The following is a 20,160-nucleotide window of genomic DNA, read 5'->3' as shown; positions in this document are numbered from 1 at the left end:
TGTTTTCACAAATAAGAATTAGTCATTGATTTGTGTCACGCACACACCCAGTCAGGTAACCCTCAAGTATAACACAGCTTCTGCGGTGTTCTCATATCACATTCTGATATCTTAAATCTTAATTCTTGTTGCTTTACTTTTAATAAAACACATTTTCTTCGTTTAATTATAAACTTAGTCTCCTTTAATTTCAAAAAAAGTTTACTATTTTAATAGTATTGATGCAGGAAATACATAATCAAATAACATTGTGCAGTATAGTACTTAAGAATAATATATATAATGTATAAAATAAAAATATCTATAAAAAAGACTTGGTACCTGCATCATAATAATTTTTTTATTGTTATACTTTATTTTGGGGCCAATATCCCTTACTATCGTCAGGCTCGGCCTAATTCGGCAAACTTTAAATCCATTTATTAAATCTTGGCAGAAATTCGGTGCCCAAATATCTTGTGTGCCGTATCAATATTAATTTCAAATAGTTTTTTTTCATAGTGGGATTTACATATTCCGAGAATCGCAGACCTTTTCCATCGGTACTTTCTTGCCTCTTAGTTATAATACTTGATTATACCTATAAAAATAGTAACTATATATAAAAAAGTAATATAAATAAGTATATAAGAATTTTGCATATTAATGAATGTCTGGCAAAAATACTGTTCAGTTGTTATGATTGCTATTACATATATTTTTAATTCTAAAATTGTTTTATATTATAATTAACTTTCAAACCCTTTTTAGGTTGTCGAATTTATTATATGTGTTAAGACATTTGCCAGAATTACAGTTGACTGTTACGAATATTAAACTGCTGGTGCGACCTGTGTCCAACCAAAACCTATTGGTTTGGTTTAGGTTTTTGACATGTCTACCTAGTTTGGTAGACGTTGCCTAGTCCCATATCCCTGAATCTTGTTACAGCAGTTAACTGTTCTAATTTAGTGAATTTCGACTTTCTTGTGAATGTATAATAACTACTGTAGCTCTGATTATAATATTTTGATATGTATAATCAGAGTTCGTATTTGTGTACCCATGAGCGGCTCATTTTGGCTCATTCTGCTCACGGCTCATGAGTCGGCAAAAAACTCTTTCCATACGATGGCTCACGCTCACGCCCAACTGCAGACTCACGCTCACGAGCAAGAGCCGCCATTAAGTTAAAAATGGGCTCACGCTCTTAAGCCAATTTTGGGCTCATATAAGAATTGGCTCTTGCTCATGAGCCTGAGCTGCTCATGAGTGAGCAAATGCGAACCCTGTGTATAATTAGATTAGTTGAATACTTGAAAATAAATTGAATTTAAATATGTTAAAGAGATGGTTAGTGATTATTTACTGGAAAATTAGTTTGTCTGTTTATAAATGATGGAAATATTAAACATTGCAAGAAGCACTTCACTGTCAAATTTATATAAAAAAGCATAACCTATTAAAACAATAAATTAGTATAAAATAAAAGACGCGTTAATTGCGTTTTGAAGCTCTGTCAATATTAGTTTATTTTAATCTCCTTGACTTTTTTTACGTTCATTGTGCATTGTATAGTTTCTTGCAAACGCAAACTTTTAGGTATAAATTGTTTTAACTACAATTTCTCTCTATCTAACAGTCTATATTATTATTTAAATATTTCATTAAAATTATTTAAATGTTTCAAATGCAAATCAATGAATATTATTAACATTTTGTTTCAGCAATTATAAATATTCATATGAAAAGGATTGTATTAATGCACCAGTTAGCTATATATAATTTACCTGTTTGTAAGTTTATTGAGTACGCCGAACCGTACAACTAGTCAAAGCATGACCCTATCTGGTCTGCGCCCGTCAGAAGTTTGCTTGAATATCTTAGCGTGCACTTACCACACCGTCTAATATACATAAAATAATATCAAATCCGAGAGGTACTCTGCTGGAATAACGTGAATGACGTAAAAGAATGCGCTAAAATGGGAAACTAAAATCAGATTATTCGACTTTGAAGTCGACTTAAATTTTCGTAGTGAAAAATAATTATCTTGAACATTACAAGCTTTTTTTTTTTGTTTTTTGCGTTGTATAATCGGTAATTGGTGGCCCCGCCTTATATCTAGTGATCGCTTGAGCTAACTGAAGTGATTAAGAAATAGCTCAACAATGAGATCAGGAACCGCAATTTGAGGTGATCTTGTACATATTAAGTAATTCCAAAAAACTTTTTTGCTAGAAAATTGCTCAATTTAAAATTCTACAATGCCAAAATATTGTTCCATCAAATTGCAACTTATTTTATTACATTAACAAGGTGATAAAGAAATAAACGTTCGACAATAATTGGATTGTTTCTAAAGATTACAAATCCTTTCGAGTCGAAGTGCATATGTTGCCTGAAAAGTAAAAATGTTGCAGTTTTGATGAGTAATAACGTTAATATTTTTTTTGTGCAAAAACTTTTAGTTTTATTTCACAAATCGCAAAACTAAATCAGTCACCCAATAGCAAGTTTTTGAAGAACACTCAAATTTTTTGATTCGTTTTATGACAAGAGTATTTCACACAATGGAATTAAAGATTTTATTTCAGTCCTATAATTAATCTTTCGAATTCATAAGTTTTTCAAACAGAATGAATGTTGTACATAAATAACACGATTACATAGTTCAAAGTTTATTTTCAATGATTTAATTTTATTTTCCTTATTTGTTGTAGAGAATTTGCATTAGTTAACATAAAAATTATATTTGAATTTTATAATTAAAATTTACATACTAATTGGATGTATAGATATATCCATATTAGAAAATTTTATGGATAAGTGTAACAATTGACTTTATATCGCACTGGTGCCGAGCAGTTTTAGCTATGACGTAAGTATGATTTAAATATAATTTGGACTACACAAGTAACAGAAGTAATTACTTCAAGAATTGGACATAAACATTTTGATTGACAATTGATTACTTTCTTAACAAGGCTCAACATCAGGCTATTTTTGAACTAAAATTTAAGTGTTTAGGGTACATATGACTACTGTCGAAGCTTATATATTACATATAGAATTTATGTTTAACCTTTTAGCTGATGTTGCTGTTATTATATTGTCCGATGTATATAGTTCTCTATTACTTGTTGATAAATCTGATGGAGATATATTTGTTCTACAGCTGCCACAAGTTACATTGTCTACCTAAAAAAGAGTTGTATTTCAAAATTACAAATTAAAAAAATTAAACTACGCGCATTACCATTAAATTTCCCGTTATTTTACTCATTTTATTTTTGTTTTCATCTTTTTCAAATACTTCTGCCTCAGTGCATATGCAATTACGTTCAAATATATTTTCCTTAGTGTTATTTGATATTACTGTATCAAAACTTGATTTTGAATCTTTAATTTTAAAGCTGGAATCAATATTTTCACTTTTAATAATTCTATTCACAGAATTTTTATTTTCTGATGATATACTATCATCAATGTCTTCGTTTATATTATTATGTGCAAAATTCAAAACATCTATGGCACCGTCCAATTGTTCTATTATATCGTCCATGGCATCGCTTTCGGAATAATGATTTTCTCCTACTGTATGTACTGCCACATTAGTGTCATTTGAATTGTTAACAGCGTTTGCAGTAGTTACAAGTTGAGAGTTTTTATTTTTTGTTGTCAACGTAATTGTTCTTGGGAGAGTGTTAGCAGACCCAGAATTCGAATTAAATATATTTACGTAACCTTTCTTAGCTGAAGACAAATTTGACGCGTTAGGAAGCATTACGAGTTTACTAGTAGCGTTTGTGTGTGATTGCGTTTGACCACTTGATGTTGATGTCATGATTGTTACTGTTTTTGGAACACCTGTAAGACCCGGATTTGAAGACATTTGTACAGTCACGGCTTTACCACCAAGAGTAATAGTTTTTTGTTGAATGTTTGCCGTATTGGCTAACCCAATTTTCGGATGATGTGTTGTTTGTTGTTGCTGTGAAGTAATGTGAGTAGTATTTGAACTTAAACCTTTGGGCAAGGTTAAAGTAATGGGTCTTCCGGTAGTTCCTGCAACACCGCGAATCATTTTAACACTAGTTTGTCCTGTAACTACATTACGAGATGCGGCTACTGCTGTAGTAGTGGTACTTGTAGAACCCACTATTGAGACAATATTAGTACTAGCAGCATTTGTCATTATACTTGATGCTGGTAAAGCTCTTAATCCAGTTCCTGTTGTTACAATTATTATTTGCTGATTTGTTAAATGTTGACCTGGTTTATTAGTTATAACGAATGATGGCTTACCACCAACGATATTAGATGCAACTTTGCCAACTTGCAGTATATTTGGATTTTTCATGATTAACTTTCCCCCACTAACCGCGTGTGAAGAAACAAGTTTAACCAAATTTCCTGTTACAAGGGATTTCTGTTGTACAACATTAGTTGACAATGTAGCAGAACTACTCGTACTTGATGTGCTAGTTGTAATTCCACTACTAACAGTATTTATTACCGGTTGTGATAAATTAACTGATGATTGAGTTACAGCAACGTTTTGTGGATTGTTTAGTACCTGACTGGTTGTTTTATTAAGATTTAAATTCGCCTTTGGCAAAGTTTGGACTGCAACTCCAGTACTAGTTTTGACCAATTGAAACTGAACGTTTGGCGATATATTCAACGGCTTTTGTATAATAATCTGTTTACCACAAATTGTGGCTGATGAAGATAAAGGTGAATTAGATGAAGAGCCTGAATTTGATTGTAGTTGTCCTGAAAAAGATGCAGCTGAGTTTGAATGTGGACTTGGTTTTAAAATTGTTGCCGCAGTAATGCCACCTTGAGCTGCAGAGAGTCGTAACGTCTGCCCACTTGCAGTAGATAAAATGCGTACAGCCGCTGGCCCTGCTGCTGATGTCGAAGTGAGGCTTTGTGGTGTAGCAGTTACCACTCGGAGACCAGTAACGGTATTTATTGTATTTTCGGATGAAACATTCGAGACAACACTTGAATTCAAAGTACTTGCAATAGAAGAACATCGTGTCACAACCGTAGTTGGTCTAAGCTTTTGTAATATTGTGGTTAAATTTCCAGTACTATTGCAAGAATTATTTATTGAAGATATTGTTGTTACCTGTTGCTGTTGTTGTTGTGTGAGGTTAACATTTACTAACGTTGCAGATGTGACTCCAGACACATTAGTGACAGTAGCAGTTTGTGGTGACTGAGTTGTTATATTCATTAAATCTACTGAGGTTGATGCCATTAGTTTTGGATGTGAATGTTGTTGCGATTGAGTGGCAAAAGAAACGTTATTTTGTTGCTGAGAGGAGGGTACAGCTTGAAGTTTACTAATTTGATGTTGAAATGCTGTTTGCTGGGTTGATGAACTTGTATTGATTATTGTAGGAGCTACTATATTTTGAACTTTTGGATACTTCATTGAAGTATTCAAATTATTTTCTGTTGCGCCAACTGCTGTGCTACTCGATTGAATTTGTACAGAAATTGGATTTGTAGATATTGAACCTATTGCAGGTGTTTGTTTGGGACCTAAAGAAATTTGTTCAATTTTTTGTATTTGTAGTTCATAAGCTGACGCAAAAGTTGTTGGTGTCCAGCACAATTCAAGCGCATGTGTAGATGCTCGAACAAGTGCAACTTTCACTGCATACAGGGGCTTTGTAACTTCCAGAAACCAAAGATCTTTACAACACACCTAAAATTGAATTTTTTGTAAAAAAATTAATTACATTTATATTACTAAAGAAATGTGATAATTATAAAATGATAAAATAATAATATAATAATTTATAATTAGGTCGAAGAGGAATCTGAAATAGGCTTAGCGGTATATAAGGCAAAACAAAGTATATCCGGATGAACTACGAGCTGTACGACCTTCATCACGACATTGATATAATTCAGTAAATTAACATTCAGCGGATTCGCTGGCTTAGTCATGATCATGGTAAATAGACATCGATGCACATACGGTATCGTGGTTAGAAAGAGATTTTCAAATGCAATTCAGCGATTCACACTAGTGAACGAAAGCCTTGCCTCTATCCGCATCAAAGAAAATTTATTTAGAAATTTACGCATAGACGAGACTAGAAAAAACTTATAATTGCTTTTCCACCGATGACGTTAAAATTGTTCTTGGGAATTTCAACGCAAAGGGTGGAAGAGAATGAATTTCTGGTCGACAATCTCAGTCGTTCGTTTTGTGGTCTAAATGTAGACTCAGGCAAAGGCAAAGTACGAATATATCCTTAAATAGAAGAAACTAGATCAAGAAAGACGCGACCGATAGGAAGATACACAGTTTATACTTTAAACATAGAACAAAGCATTTTCCCAAACTAATACATCAAATCCACCTTTGAAAAAATGTTAAATCAAACAAATGTTAAAATTCCACCACTTGTCTATAACGAAATATCGTGTTGCTATATGCCGACTAAAGAACAAGGCGGCAGGTATAGATGATCCACTTGCGAAATTGTTCTATATGCTGATAGGGAACATACATCAGTTCATCTGCAGAATATGGTTTTATTAAAGTTTGTCAAACGATTGAATTGGTTCTTATCAGTGATGCTTTCGATGTAGTCGCTTTATCCCTGACCAGATATTTACACAGCGAATAATTTTGGGAATATCTCAGCATGATTGTATCGCACTCACTATCTTTTTATCTTTTTATAGCTACATAGCTCAGTATCTCTGCGAAGCTAAAACGATTCTGCAGAATGATGTTGATCAGGGTCCTTAGCTCCGTCAAGGTGGTATCGACACTTTTCGATCCATTTGATATAGTGCGATGGTTCAGAAAAAGGCGACCTACTATCATGTAATCTTCTAAGTTACGTTATAATTTTTCTTGTTGACAACATTTAAACATAACATAAATTTAAAATAATCAAAAAAACTATGTTTTTTAAAATTCCAACAGAAAACTTACTAGACTCACTGCTATTGCTTATTGAACAACCAAATTGGATGCATTTATTTTTAAGATAAATTAAAGAGAGAGAATAACACCAACGTTTCGACACACAATAATTTATATAAAACAACGTTATTGTTATTGTTATTGGAGAGAGAACATTATTAAGTAATATTTTGTGCAGTTAACTTGTAAGTATAATAAAATTTAGTTGAAGTTGCATTTTTTGCATATATATATAATATACACCATATTACTTTTTTCATCGGCTTTATACTCTAATGATTTTCGTTTATTTCGCGATTCCGTGTTTGAGAATCCTATAAATTTCGAAATTATTAAAATATTCGAAAATTAACATCACTTATCGGCATCATTCGGTGAATTAAGCATAGTGCTACTGCATTTGCTACTATTGAAAAGGAATCTGTAAAAATAAGTTTAGCGATGAATAAAATAAAACAAAGAATATGTAGGTTATTAACGGAAACCGACATATACAGCTAGTGGCTGGCGAATGTGCTTTCTAAGCTATCAATGCTCTTATATTTCTTGGTACCGCCTTTATGAACAATTGTCGGAATTGGAGATCCGACGAAGAATTATCATTGTAATAACTAAATCTTTAGAATAGCTAAGAAAACATATGTTTAAATACGTTCAAATCAATTGATGAAATATTTATTCCACAATGATGTCGGTACGTGATAAATATGGTTTTATAGCTATGTATATTCTTGATATTCTTGATTATTAGGTGCTAAATCCCATAAGTATAAAACGTTGAGTGCTTTAAAAAATCATTTGGTTGCCAATATGTGGGAGAGCTATCATTGTCTTGAAAAGAAAAAAAAACATTTTTCTTTCATTCATTGAAAATTGTTGTCAAATAAATTTTTTTTCCAGTGTTTGTCTGCACCAATTGACGCGAGGTTTAATTGGAGGGCGCAAAGGTTTAATGATGCAACTCAAATAACCTCTCTTAAACAACTGTCAACCTTAACCTTCATGTGATGTGTCCCGTTAGCACATATAAGGTTCTGGCGACAAGAAAATCCAAACACTTTAAACAAGACAGCAGCCCTATCACGGGACTAGGATAGCTTGGGCCAATAACCTATTCTATCTGAATTTACAAATTATTCAAGTATCTACAAATAATAACAAAAATAATGGGCGGACTTCATTGGTAACGGAAATTCGCAATGAAACATGAACCTGATTTGGACAATAGAATGTACGCACCCTTTACCAAGCAGGTAAATTCAAACAACTTTCTGCCGAATGTGATCGCCTCAAAATTGATATATTAACTAGGTATCAGTGAGATGAGATGGAATGGATGTGGAAAGTTGATAACAATAAAGAAGGCCTAATCATCTTTTCCGAAATGCCCAATGAAAATGCCCCAATATTCAAAGCGTCGGTATATACCTTCAAATATCAATACTTCAATCTTTGCTCTCCTGGACATCTACCTCAGAACGTATTATAACTGCGCGACTTAATACCAAATATCAGAACTTGAGCACACGCTACTTCAAATACCACCCAATGACATCATAATTCTAATGGGTGACTTTAATGCGCAGCTAGGAGCAAACAAAATCAATTATGAGCACATCATGGATAAACATGAGCTAGGCGTTTGCAACGAAAATGGTGACCTCTTTTTAGAGTTTTGTAATAACTATAATCTTAGAATCGGTGGATCCGTATTCCCCCACAAATTAAATCACACGATCACATGGGTTTCACTAAACGGGGACTTTCAAAGTCAAATTGATCACATTTGCTTGACAAGCAAATGGTTTAATATAGTAAGCGATGTACACAATAAGCGCAATGCTGACATAGAAAGCGACTATTAATTATCACCGAGGAAACTAGTCGTGAAGTATCAAATAAAATCAACGCACTAAAGCAAGAACAACCCGAACGAACTGACTTAGGAATCGACGATCACTGTCCGTTTTTAAGAGATAAAATCCAAAATATTTGCGAAATTACACTGACAGGCTCCATTTTTTTATAAAGTAGTTGTATATTTCATTGCACGTATAAACAGTTTGTTTTAGTTTCTTTTTAATGGTTAAAATTTGACGGACTGAAAAACCGCTAAAAATCACTTGGCTAAGTTCTACACAGACGGAATCATTAATCTCTTATATGAAATAAGTATATTATAAACAATTTTTCATAAAGTTTTGTGAAAAACTTTATTTTTGTTCCAAAAACATAATTTTCTTTTCAAAAATATTTACGAAAATTAAAAAAATTTATAAAAATCCGTATATATATTGATATACCAATAAATATTAAATAAAACTTATTATATTCAAATTAAAAAAATTAGCTGTTAGAATAAATTGTAATTTGTATACAACTAAAATAATTAATTTTAAAAAAACTAATTTTAAAACATACAAGAAATTACTAACGAATATTTGAGCTCACCCTGACCTGGTTGTTCCACGCTTTTCGGTACCCATCACGTCCCGACCAAACATAAAGTCTACTTTGAATCCCAACAGCACAATGTCCTGCTCGTGCTCGTGGTACATTTTCTTCTAAAGTATCCAATGTAACATTTGCCCAAGACATTGTATCTAAATTAATTAAAATTTTGTATCGTGTTATATATATTGCCTTTTACTAAAAATAAATACCTAAATCTAATACAGCCAATGTGTTTGTGCATTTCCATTCTCGCTCTGTTGTCGCCTTGGAATCATTAATAATAAGTGGGACCCATCCACCAAAAACATACATTTTATTACAAATCAAAGTAGAGCTATGTAATGAACGTGGCAAGGGCGGACTTCCGTGAGTGACAGGCTTTGACCAAACCATAGTATCTTAAAAAAAAATATTATTTTTTGAATTTATTGCAATGTCATCTTACCTGTATCTAAAAGCCATAAATCTCCCAAGCGACATCCACTCATTCCACCGTATATCAACAAATTTAGTTTATTTTGTTTGCACATAAAAGATACTCCAGTATGCGATTCGCGAGGAGGGGGACTTTCTCCATATGTTTTGGGCATAATCCATCGGCCATTGTGAGCGTTTACACCGTGAATTTCCAAGATATATATATCATTAAGATATCTTTGAAGAAAGCAAAAATTTTGAGACACAAAAATATTTCAAAATATCATTTCAATTTAAACTCAATAATTTTTAAGACACAAAACTAATTTTTATTACCTTACGCAAATCTCTGTGGACGTATGAAATTCTTCTCTATTCCACATAAATTTGGAAACCCAAAATTAAAAATACCGATACATATTGCTAATATATTTCCTGTGCCTTGATTTCAATTACAATATATACAACACTAATAATGAGAAAAGCAACGGTTAATTAATTTCATTCACTCACAAAATTGAATCATAAACACTATATGATTTTTAGCAAATGTGCAATAGCACAAACTCAAATCACAACAACAACAACAACAACAACAACAACAACAACGACGACGACAACAATAAACTTTAAGTTCATTTATTTTCGTTTGTATTTAAAATTTTACAAATAAATCAATCTATATAACATCACTGCTATGCGTTCACGGCAGCTGCAATGACCAAAAAGCAGATAAGAGTACGTTAAATCCAATACAAAAATTAAGCTTATATCCAAATAAGCTAAAAATAGAACACACCTATTGCTATTTCAAAAGTCCATATTATGAAGAAATTATTTTTGAAATAGTATATTTAGATTTAAGCTTAGCTGACGTGAGTCTGATAAATTTTAAGAAAAACGTAGATTTTTACCTTTCAATACTTGACGAACCAAAATCCATTTTTTTTTTTAGAAATTTGGTTTTAAACATGAGAATTCTGTTATAATTTCTGATTGTTTAGAGTTAATTAAATATATAGGGTAATTCAAAACAGAGTGGTATTTAGAATAGTAGTGAATTGGAACAATAAAATTATATTATTTTTAATAAATTTAATTTTTGCCTGACCATACATGGCTATTTCAAGTATTGCTAAACTCCATCATCTGTAGACTTTTTTTTGTGAATTATTTCTTATATTTAAGTACCAAGGGCTAAATTTGTACCCTGCCAATTTGAAGGTCAGTGTAAGTGTTCATTAAATAACTAACCCAAAGGTGTACTTGACTTATTTGTTCGAACTTCGAGTTTCTGTTAATTTTAAAAATGTCACCTCGGAGATCAGACGAAAACTTACTTTAAACTTAGACCTCATTCGATCGCTCATTCTAGCTGCGCTTCTGTATGGTGCAGATGCATAGACGCTATTACAGAATGATAACAATGCATTGGAAGTTTTTGAGAAAAATGTTATTTTACGATCACTTGGCGAATTTATCTTTTGGATAATTGGCGTTTTACGACTTGGTGATGACCACTACATCCGATTGAACCACCAGTAGTACAAGTTTTATCACGGCATTGATAAAGTTCAATTAATTAATATCCAGCTTCTTTGCTGGTAATGTTGAACTGAGCGAAGTGATCAAGTTAAGGAAGCACTAACTACGTTTGATGCACAAGACTGGAGAAGGTACGGACGCAGAGATGTGTGTTGCATCAGACCGAATCTCGTGATAACACCTTATGACCAATTAAGTAGTATCTTAACGGACAATTTATCGACAACAGCAAAATTAAACTAGTGTTCAAATTTGACAGGGTTCAATTCGTGACAATTGTAGGCCATAAACTATATGAACAAATAAAACAATGAATATTTTCAATAAACCACTGATAATGGATATTTGGGGGAATTAGGAATCGCTGTACAGTCAGATAGGTTAGCTCAAGAATTCATTTGAATAAAAATTAAAAAATTAATTCAGTACAAAATATGCATAACAAATGTCTCTACAAAAGAATAGCTTTGAAATAAAAATAGGCAACTTCAGAAACAAACTTTCAAGCGTTGAACTTGTGTTTCCAAATAAAACTATAGTTTATAAGCTCGTTCTAATTTAAAAAGCACGGCAAGTGTTTTGGTTAGTGTCACTAATTAAATAAAAAGTGACAAAAAACCTGGAACTTGAGCATAGAAAGTTTGAACAGCCTTAACTACTTGTGGTAAAATAGAATTAGTCATCGCTTCTAATTTGAAAGGTACGAGTTCTAAACTTGGCACTTGCAGTGCAAACAAATTATATATGGACTATAAAGTAATCAAGAAATTTGAATATTTCCAAAGATAACTGATGATGAGTACTTTGCAATACTCGAAACAGCGTTGTATGGTCACCCAAATTTCAATTTTTGTCCTAGTCTTTTCTATCCTATTCGAATCCGTCTAACTAAAAAATATGATTTGAAAATTCTCTCAGTAATACCTTCTTTCAAACTCAAAAAAATACTTGTTATAGGACAATAATAATTATTAATTAATAGTTGAATTATAGCTCAAATTTGTCAGGGTTCAATTCCGGACAATTGCAATCCAAAGATAATTAAAACAATGGATGTTCTAAAAGACCATTAATGATGGATATTTGGCGATATGCGAAACAGCTGTTTGGGAATGCCAGCCTAAGAATTTACTAGAGGGTTAAGCGATTGAAAAGTTACCATTTAAAAGAGGTAATAAAACGTAAAGGACATATAATAAAATATTAAATTTTAGTTATTGTTACCAAAACTGCAGTCTGTTGCATAAATGACGAATACTTTTTTTGCTTTATATTTTAGTGCTTTGCAATAAAATTGCTTTTTTGTTATTTTATTTTTAAATTTTTGAAGTAAAAACTTTAAAAACAAATAAACAGAATACAATCGTTGAAAATTGCATTATTATTTTTCCATTTTTTTTATTTTTGTTGTCATTGCAACATTTCACAAAAGTTTAGTTAATGACGAATATTTTTTTTTGACCGCTGTATACGGAAAAAGAAAATGTAAGCATAATTAATTTTCTTTTTTACGTGTTTTATAATAGTTACAAAATATTGCCTGGAACTTCTCTCTCGTGATTCATTTTAGTTTTCAAGTTCTAAGAAATTTACAAATAATTCGAAGGCTAATAACAGCGTTTAAAACACAAATTATTTTTGTGATTCCTCCTAAATTTACTCCAACGCCCAGACCAATGAGTTGCACGCCAACCGCCTAGTATTCATTTCGAATTGAGTTGCCTTGTGATCAGGTTGTTGTATGAGAAAATGGATCGACGTTATTTAAGCTGAAAGTGTTTCTGATATTTCGGCTTTGAATATTGAAAATGAAAATACAGAAAATGAATACTCCAACACAAGTAGCTCTGAAGCAAAAAGCAGTAACAATTTTTAACCAATTCGTGATTTGTGAAACTGTTGGAAAGCCCTACTTCTTAATGTATTACAATTGCCACGAAAACGCTACCACAGATGAGCACGTAGTAGCTTTTAGAGGACGATGCTCTTTCAGGCAATATATGCCCTCAAAACCAGCAAAATATGGTTTGAAATTTTGGTTATCTGTCGACTCTAGAACGAAATATGTTTGGAAAATACAACCGTATCTCGAAAAATCAGGAATTAGACAGCCAGAGAAAAATCAAATAGTGCGTGGTGTTGGACTTGACTGAAAGCTTGAAAGGACAAAATATCATGGTCGATATCATGGTTTTATTCAAGTCGTCTTCTCAAAACAGCGTCTGTAGCAAAAATTAACATACTATATTTGGAAACAGTTCGAAAAAAAATAAAATATTTATGTCACCTAAGTTATTTATAACAAAAAAAATATCCGGACCCAAAAACAAACCGGAGATTGTAACATATTTCAACTCAACAAAAGGCTGTAATTTTTGATATTATTTGTAATATTATGTTCGCTATGTTCTTTTATTTACGGACCTATTCTGTGCACTTGACAGATTTGTCAAATTCTTTAATAAAATTTTTGATTTTTATAAAGCAGAAAGCTTTTTAGTATTCTGGACACATCTTGACAAATTTCAAAGCTCAAGTACCTAATGCTTCTCACCACACTATGGTGTAGAGTGTTTTGTATATAAAACTGTTCGTAATTGTTCGTAACTATTCGTAAAAAAGAGCATATATTTTAAATTGTCGAAAGCATTTTTCATGCATTCAAATCACAACAAAAAAAATGCTTGTAAGGAGCGTATATTTGTTAAGAATATTTGTCATGCATGCAAATAATAAAAAATGCTTAAAAAGAGCATATTTTTATAGTTGTCAACAGCATTTGTGGTATTGATAACTAAGGGCCATGTTATGCAGAGTGTCTCGGGCACGGCATGAGTACAATTGTTGTTGTTTTCAATGCAAATTTTAAATTTGAGAATGAGAGAAAAAACAATATGGCCGTTCAAACCCCGGCATGAGAGCCGGCGTATTTGTGCCCCGGCACTAAGGCAAAACAGTATTGTTTAGTAATAAATTTCAAAATTTGCGCCTTTTAGGAGCAAAACATTACAATTCTAGTACGTTTTGGAGAAAATATGGCTGTAGGCAACACAGCATTTTTTTTATAAATCGCTAATAATATAATTATTACACTTTCCGATTTAAAAAAAACGCGTAAGAACTGTTAACAATTATTATAAGATAATATAATAATAAACTAACATTATTACAGCCTCTATGAGTTTTTTCATGCGAGTTATTTTTGGTGGCAAATTGAGCATATCTAAATTTTCTTTAAAATTTAGGCACAACCAAGAAGTAGTAAAAATACAAAATTGGCAATACTGATGTGACACTCTGCATAACATGCATTTCGGGCATAGCCCGAAAGAGCGTAATTTGCCGTGCCCGAGACACTCTGCATAACATGGCCCTAACAAAGAAAAGAGATTTTTATTTATGTCACATAATACCAAAACCTTTACAGCAGTCAATTTTGACAAGTGTCAATGTTTGACAAGTTTATAACTTGCACAGAATAGGTCCGTTAATTTTATCTCTTAGGAGACGTTGATACAGTGGATCAGAGGATCGGCTACTACAGTACCAAACGAGCATATTTTTATTGAAATTGATTCATCATGAGCATGAGATGTTAGTCGTTGGCGATGACGACGATGTTTGTGTATTTGGCATGCGGGAAAATACAGAAATTAATAAGAAAATAGTAAGAACTTTCTAAAATATCTACAATACCATATGATAATTTTTAATTAGAAAAAAGCGATCAAAGAAATCGAAAATTTGAAAATTTCCACTATTGCACCCTCTTCTACTTTGTCCGAGGACAAAAATACTTTTTAATAAAAAATAATTTTCATGGAAGAAAATTTCTTTTGTATAAAAATATTTATATTACAAATGTTTATAGAAGATAAGTGTATTTTTAAGATTTTTTGTTTTATAAAATAAAACCATTACTTTATGTGTCTGATTTATAAACTTACTTTGGAATATTATTTTTCGGATCATCAGATTCGTTAGCAAGACCACCAAATAAAAATATTTTTTCCCCAACCATGGTAAAACTATGACCTAGACGTGGACATGGTACAGGGCCGTTATCTGGTTGAAATGGATGCATTTTACGCCATTCCCATTTTGAAGCTTGTAATTCATACAGTTCATTCGAGTATTTACCATATTCAATCATACCACCAAAAACAAATATTCTCGTTCCTTCTACCACAAATCCGTATGCTGCACAGCCGGGAGGAACATCACCTTTCATAGCTGGAACAAACCATTGATTTGTAACTAATAAAAAAATAACAACATTAATAATTACAACAAATTTTATTTCATTATCAAACCTGTATTGTAAACATGCAATTCGTCGACAATGCCTTCATTGCCACCACCAAACACAACCATTAGCTCCTTAATATTAATAGCTCTGTGACCATGACGTGGTCTAGGTTGCGGACCCGATGGATTTAAGACACGTTTCCATCTAAATCTAGTGCAAATTTCTTCATCCATAACATCACTGCCTACACCGCACAAACAAAATCTTAGTATTTATTTAACATTTTTTTAAAACGAAATTACCATGTTCTAGGAAGCCTTCTTTAAAAGACACACTGTTAGTGTGATCAGTCGTTGAATGTGACTGTGGGTTTAGTTCATTTCCCGTAATGCTAACCACAGCACTGTTGTTTTTAAAATCCATACTCTGGTTTGGTTCAAATCAGTAAAAATGTACGATTATAAATAATTTATTTCTAACATACAGTGCATTATTTCAAAATGTACCGTTTCTGCGTAGTAAAACTTATTCTGAAAAATATTATCGGAACATTAAGGAAAAATCACAAATTTCATTTTTAAATTATATATGTATCAAACAATAGGCTAGGAATTATTGTCTCTTATAGTTGCTTATGTATAAGAAAATATCTAAGCTTCTCAATTTTAAGTGCGACAATTAGAAAATCTGATGGTGGAAGAACTGCATCAGAAAATATTGGTCAATAACTGGGATACTTTAAATAAGTAATGTTAGTAAATTTCTATAACACATGTTCAATAACTAAGTTTTATATTCATTGGAAATACAAAAGGAGTATTTTATTTAAAATTGCTTTTAATTGTAATCTTAAAAAGATATTTAAAGGTCTTTAAGTACCTCCTTTTACAATTAAGTACACAATTCAAGACTACATCGTCTAAAAGTCTTTTGATATTCCAGTAAACCGCTTACAGAAATCAAGTAAATTTTTTTTATACACAGTTGTCATTTAACTATACTTAAGCAACAAAAATGTTTCTGCATATGTGAAACAAATTATTTGTCATATTACCACTAATAATATACAACACGTAAAAACAATTATGAACTACCAACGCTACGCAACTCCGACGAGAGCTGAAAATGGCGGCCACCAGATACTCGTTGTTATACATACATGTAACAAACAGAGAACAGCGAGTAATTCGACTATTAAAAGGTACTGCCAACTATTTTCATAATTTCGATATTAGAATTGTTCTGATATTTTTGATAACTCTTCCCAAAAACTAGTTTGCGTACTGTACAAAAGTCACTAAAATTTTGTTTAATATTAATTTAGAAACACCATACCACAAAGTGTACTCCACAAGAAAGAAAACTCTATTGTGAACTAAAATATCTACAAAGAAGATAAAAAAAATAAACTGAGAGAAAATTTTGAATAATTGTGCTTCTCTGTGTGTAATATAAGACAAAAAAATGTCTTATATTTATTCACCATATCAGAATTGTTATAACATAAATGTTTACTACATTTGCGGTTGCATGTAGTTATTAGAATAAATAGTATCAATTATTGTTATCAGAAAATTCATTGTATCTATTAAATTCATTTGAATGAGTATATATAGGCATGATTTTTTATATTAGTTTTGCTTCAATTTTTATACAAATTTTAAATTTGCTATATAAATCAAATATTAATAAATAATAGATAAGCTAAAATCAGCAGTGCTATAATTATTATTGATGTAAGTAAATATATATAATTAGTCATGAAAGTGTTATGACAAAGTGAACAAATTGTATAGTATTTGTTAAAATAAAAGTTATTCCTTATCATGTTGCATATATACCAATTTCTATATATATGTATATTACTTAAAAACACATTTATACCAAAAGTTAGCATCTAATAGAGAAGCTAGTACGTCAGTAGCGAAGCGTCAGCTTTTTGGCAAGGTGTTCACATTTTGATCAAAATAGAATTCCAACTATAATGTATTCCTCCTACTCCTGAGTTTTGTCCTTTCCACAAACAAATAGCGTACAAGACCAACAAAACAATTTATTTAAATGTTCGCAACCTGTGATCCACTGGTTTTTATGGTAAATAGCTGTGGGCAAACGGCGACTTACCACAAATTTCGACATTTTTATATCAGGTACCAAATTCTTCATATCTGAAGTTGGTCTATTCATTTTATGAATTAAAACCTTTTTTTCAGAAAATCGTTTAAAAAATGATATTTGAATAAAATCTTTAATCACACATTTATCCATTTCTAAATATTATTTTTCATTTCAAATTTCTTTAATTTTTTTCTTTACTTTTACCATTTGCTAGTATAAAATTGCAATAATGACTTTGTTTTTGTTTTATTTCCAACATCTACATAAGAGTAAGAAACTCTCATGTATTCATTACTCTTTTACTTTGTATTTACTATGCACGGTTCAGTTTTTTTATTGAACCATTTGCCCATATAAAACGGCAACGATGACTTTGATTGTATTTGCACGCTTTCTATGAACTTGCGGTTCAATTTAGTCGATTGAACCTCTCGTCAAACGTAAAGCGATTTTTTCTCAATCATTTCTTTTCTCTTTTGTATTTACTTTGCATAACATTGAAGGTTCACTTTTTTATTGAACCGCTTGCACGCATTAATTTAAGAGTTATGATTATTTTACGTACATATTATGCGCGGCTTGTTTTCTCTTTTATTTTTATATTTGTTTGTATGTTTTGTGTTGTGTATTCAATATTGAACATAGTCCCTATGAGAATGTTATTTCATTTGCATGCTTTATAAGCAGCGCGGTGCAGTTTTTATTCTGAACCTTAGTATATTTTAAGAGGAATGTGTTTTCTTTTTTATTAATTATAAGTAATATTGAGTGTAACTAACATATGTATGTGTGGTTTTGTTTGTATTATACGTTTTATGTTTATGTTAATCTGTTTGGAAAAGCTATTATAAAAAATGTTAAGTACCAAAATAGTGAGATTATTTACCTAATAAAAAAAAGATCTAAAAAGGAAGCTTTGTAAAGGTGTTCAGTGCACACTCTGAACCATTCGACGCCTCGCCTCTGTAGTACGTATACATATATTTCGAGTTTTAAGTTACATTATTTTAATATTCTGTTTTATATGCTGTTCAGACACACCTTAGTTTCGTAAAAATCTTAGTTTCATCTTCGTTTCAGCGAAACTAAGTTGTTTTTTCCATACAAAACTTAGTTTCAATGTCAAAACGAAACTAAGGAAAATAGCCTTAATTTCGCTGAAACGAAGCATGAAACTAAGGGAATTTTCAAATGCAACTATGTTAAAAACAAATTTTAAGCAAAAGATAAAATTGAGATAACGAAAAAGTGACATGTATTTTTAAAAACAGCTGACTTTAATAAAACCGGGAAAATATTTTGAAAGTAATTCAAACAGTTAAGCATTGGCGATGGACAAGAAAAATTATAAAAAAAGGTACGGTTGGACCCAAGCAGCAGAAAATGCACTTTTGGAGGTTTGGGAGTGCAATATGGAAGGCTTTCGTGGTGCACGCAAGAACGGGCATGTGCATAAAGAAATCAGCGATCAATTAAATCAACTCGGGTTTAAGCACAACCCCAAAGAAGTGCAAACGAAAATAAATAACATGACCTCAAAATTCAGGTATTTGGAATTAACGTAATGAAGATAATAATAATATTTAATTTTTAATTTAAAGAAAGGAAAATTGCAAAATTGGCCCTTCTGGTGGTTCACCCTCTAGGTGGGTGTATTATGAACGGGTGAAAAAAATAATTGGTGGCTTCAAAAGCCAAAACATCAAACAACTTCAAATAGAAAGTATTGATGGTAAATAAATATTAAAAAATAAATTATTCATGCAATTTGTTATTTATTTGTTATTTTTATTATGTTTATCTTTAATGTTTAACGGTTTTTCCAATATTTTAGATGCAGACTTTCATGAGGAATATCTGGAGGAGGAAATGGCGATGTCATCATCCCCTATGTCAACATTATTGCCACCAATATTATCAGAAGTGCCTACCACCTTCATGTGAAAAATTATCAACAGTAAAAGAAACGATGAATTTTCAGAAGTATAAAACTTGAAAATTCATGAAAAATTATCAAGTTCTTTAGAATCAATAAAGCAAACTGAAAGAGAGTTGCTTCAAGAATCAAAAAAAAAACTGAAGAACTTCATGAATTTGTTCAAGATTCTAAAGAACTGAAAGATGTTTTTCTAGATTTTTTAAAAAAACAAAAATAAGTAAATGTAAATAATAAAAGTTCAAAAAAGTAACTAATTTTTATTTTAATAAAATGTAAATAACTAAAAATTAAGTTCAAATATGTTAAATAATTTTTTAGTTAATAAGTAATCTAATCATTACTTTAATAAGACGTAAATAATTAAAAATTAAGTTAATATATGTTAAATAATTTTTTAGTTAATAAATAAATATATACATACTCAAGTAAGTTGCAACAGCTTGTCTTATTTCTTCTGCAATAGGTTCCATATCAAAAATAATGGGGTGTTGGTCA

General features: G+C 31.3%; 2 protein-coding genes across 10 annotated transcripts; one reads left to right on the top strand and one right to left on the bottom strand.

Annotated features, from left to right (window-relative positions):
• Positions 1 to 238: 238 nt before the first annotated feature.
• Positions 239 to 16,780, bottom strand: LOC119683190 (host cell factor). 9 transcript variants are annotated; one of them, XM_038096810.1, is made up of 11 exons: positions 16,703 to 16,780; positions 16,115 to 16,138; positions 15,911 to 16,034; positions 15,673 to 15,852; positions 15,307 to 15,616; positions 9,843 to 10,051; positions 9,607 to 9,795; positions 9,395 to 9,546; positions 3,239 to 5,704; positions 3,065 to 3,180; positions 239 to 580 (listed from the first exon to the last, which is right to left on the bottom strand). In XM_038096810.1, the coding sequence occupies exons 1-11, from the start codon at positions 16,763 to 16,765 to the stop codon at positions 562 to 564; spliced, it is 3,852 nt and encodes a 1,283-aa protein (XP_037952738.1). In that variant the 5' UTR covers positions 16,766 to 16,780; the 3' UTR covers positions 239 to 561. The 9 variants fall into 9 exon arrangements, with proteins under 9 accessions (XP_037952738.1, XP_037952739.1, XP_037952740.1 ...); XM_038096811.1 differs by lacking the exon at positions 239 to 580 and adding an exon at positions 1,944 to 1,971; XM_038096812.1 differs by lacking the exon at positions 239 to 580 and having other exon boundaries at positions 2,690 to 3,180; positions 3,239 to 5,050; positions 5,120 to 5,704.
• A 2,249-nt stretch (positions 16,781 to 19,029) lies between these two features.
• On the top strand, positions 19,030 to 19,670 carry LOC119675282. The gene is made up of 3 exons (XM_038086474.1): positions 19,030 to 19,272; positions 19,328 to 19,458; positions 19,561 to 19,670. Exons 1-3 carry the CDS (start codon positions 19,058 to 19,060, stop codon positions 19,668 to 19,670), a joined length of 456 nt encoding a protein of 151 aa, XP_037942402.1. The 5' UTR covers positions 19,030 to 19,057.
• The last annotated feature ends 490 nt before the right edge of the window (positions 19,671 to 20,160 follow it).

The sequence above is a fragment of the Teleopsis dalmanni genome, chromosome 2 (assembly GCF_002237135.1).
Source record: "Teleopsis dalmanni isolate 2A chromosome 2, ASM223713v2, whole genome shotgun sequence".
NCBI classification, from domain to species: domain Eukaryota; kingdom Metazoa; phylum Arthropoda; class Insecta; order Diptera; family Diopsidae; genus Teleopsis; species Teleopsis dalmanni.
This window is presented reverse-complemented; position numbering and strand designations above follow the sequence as displayed.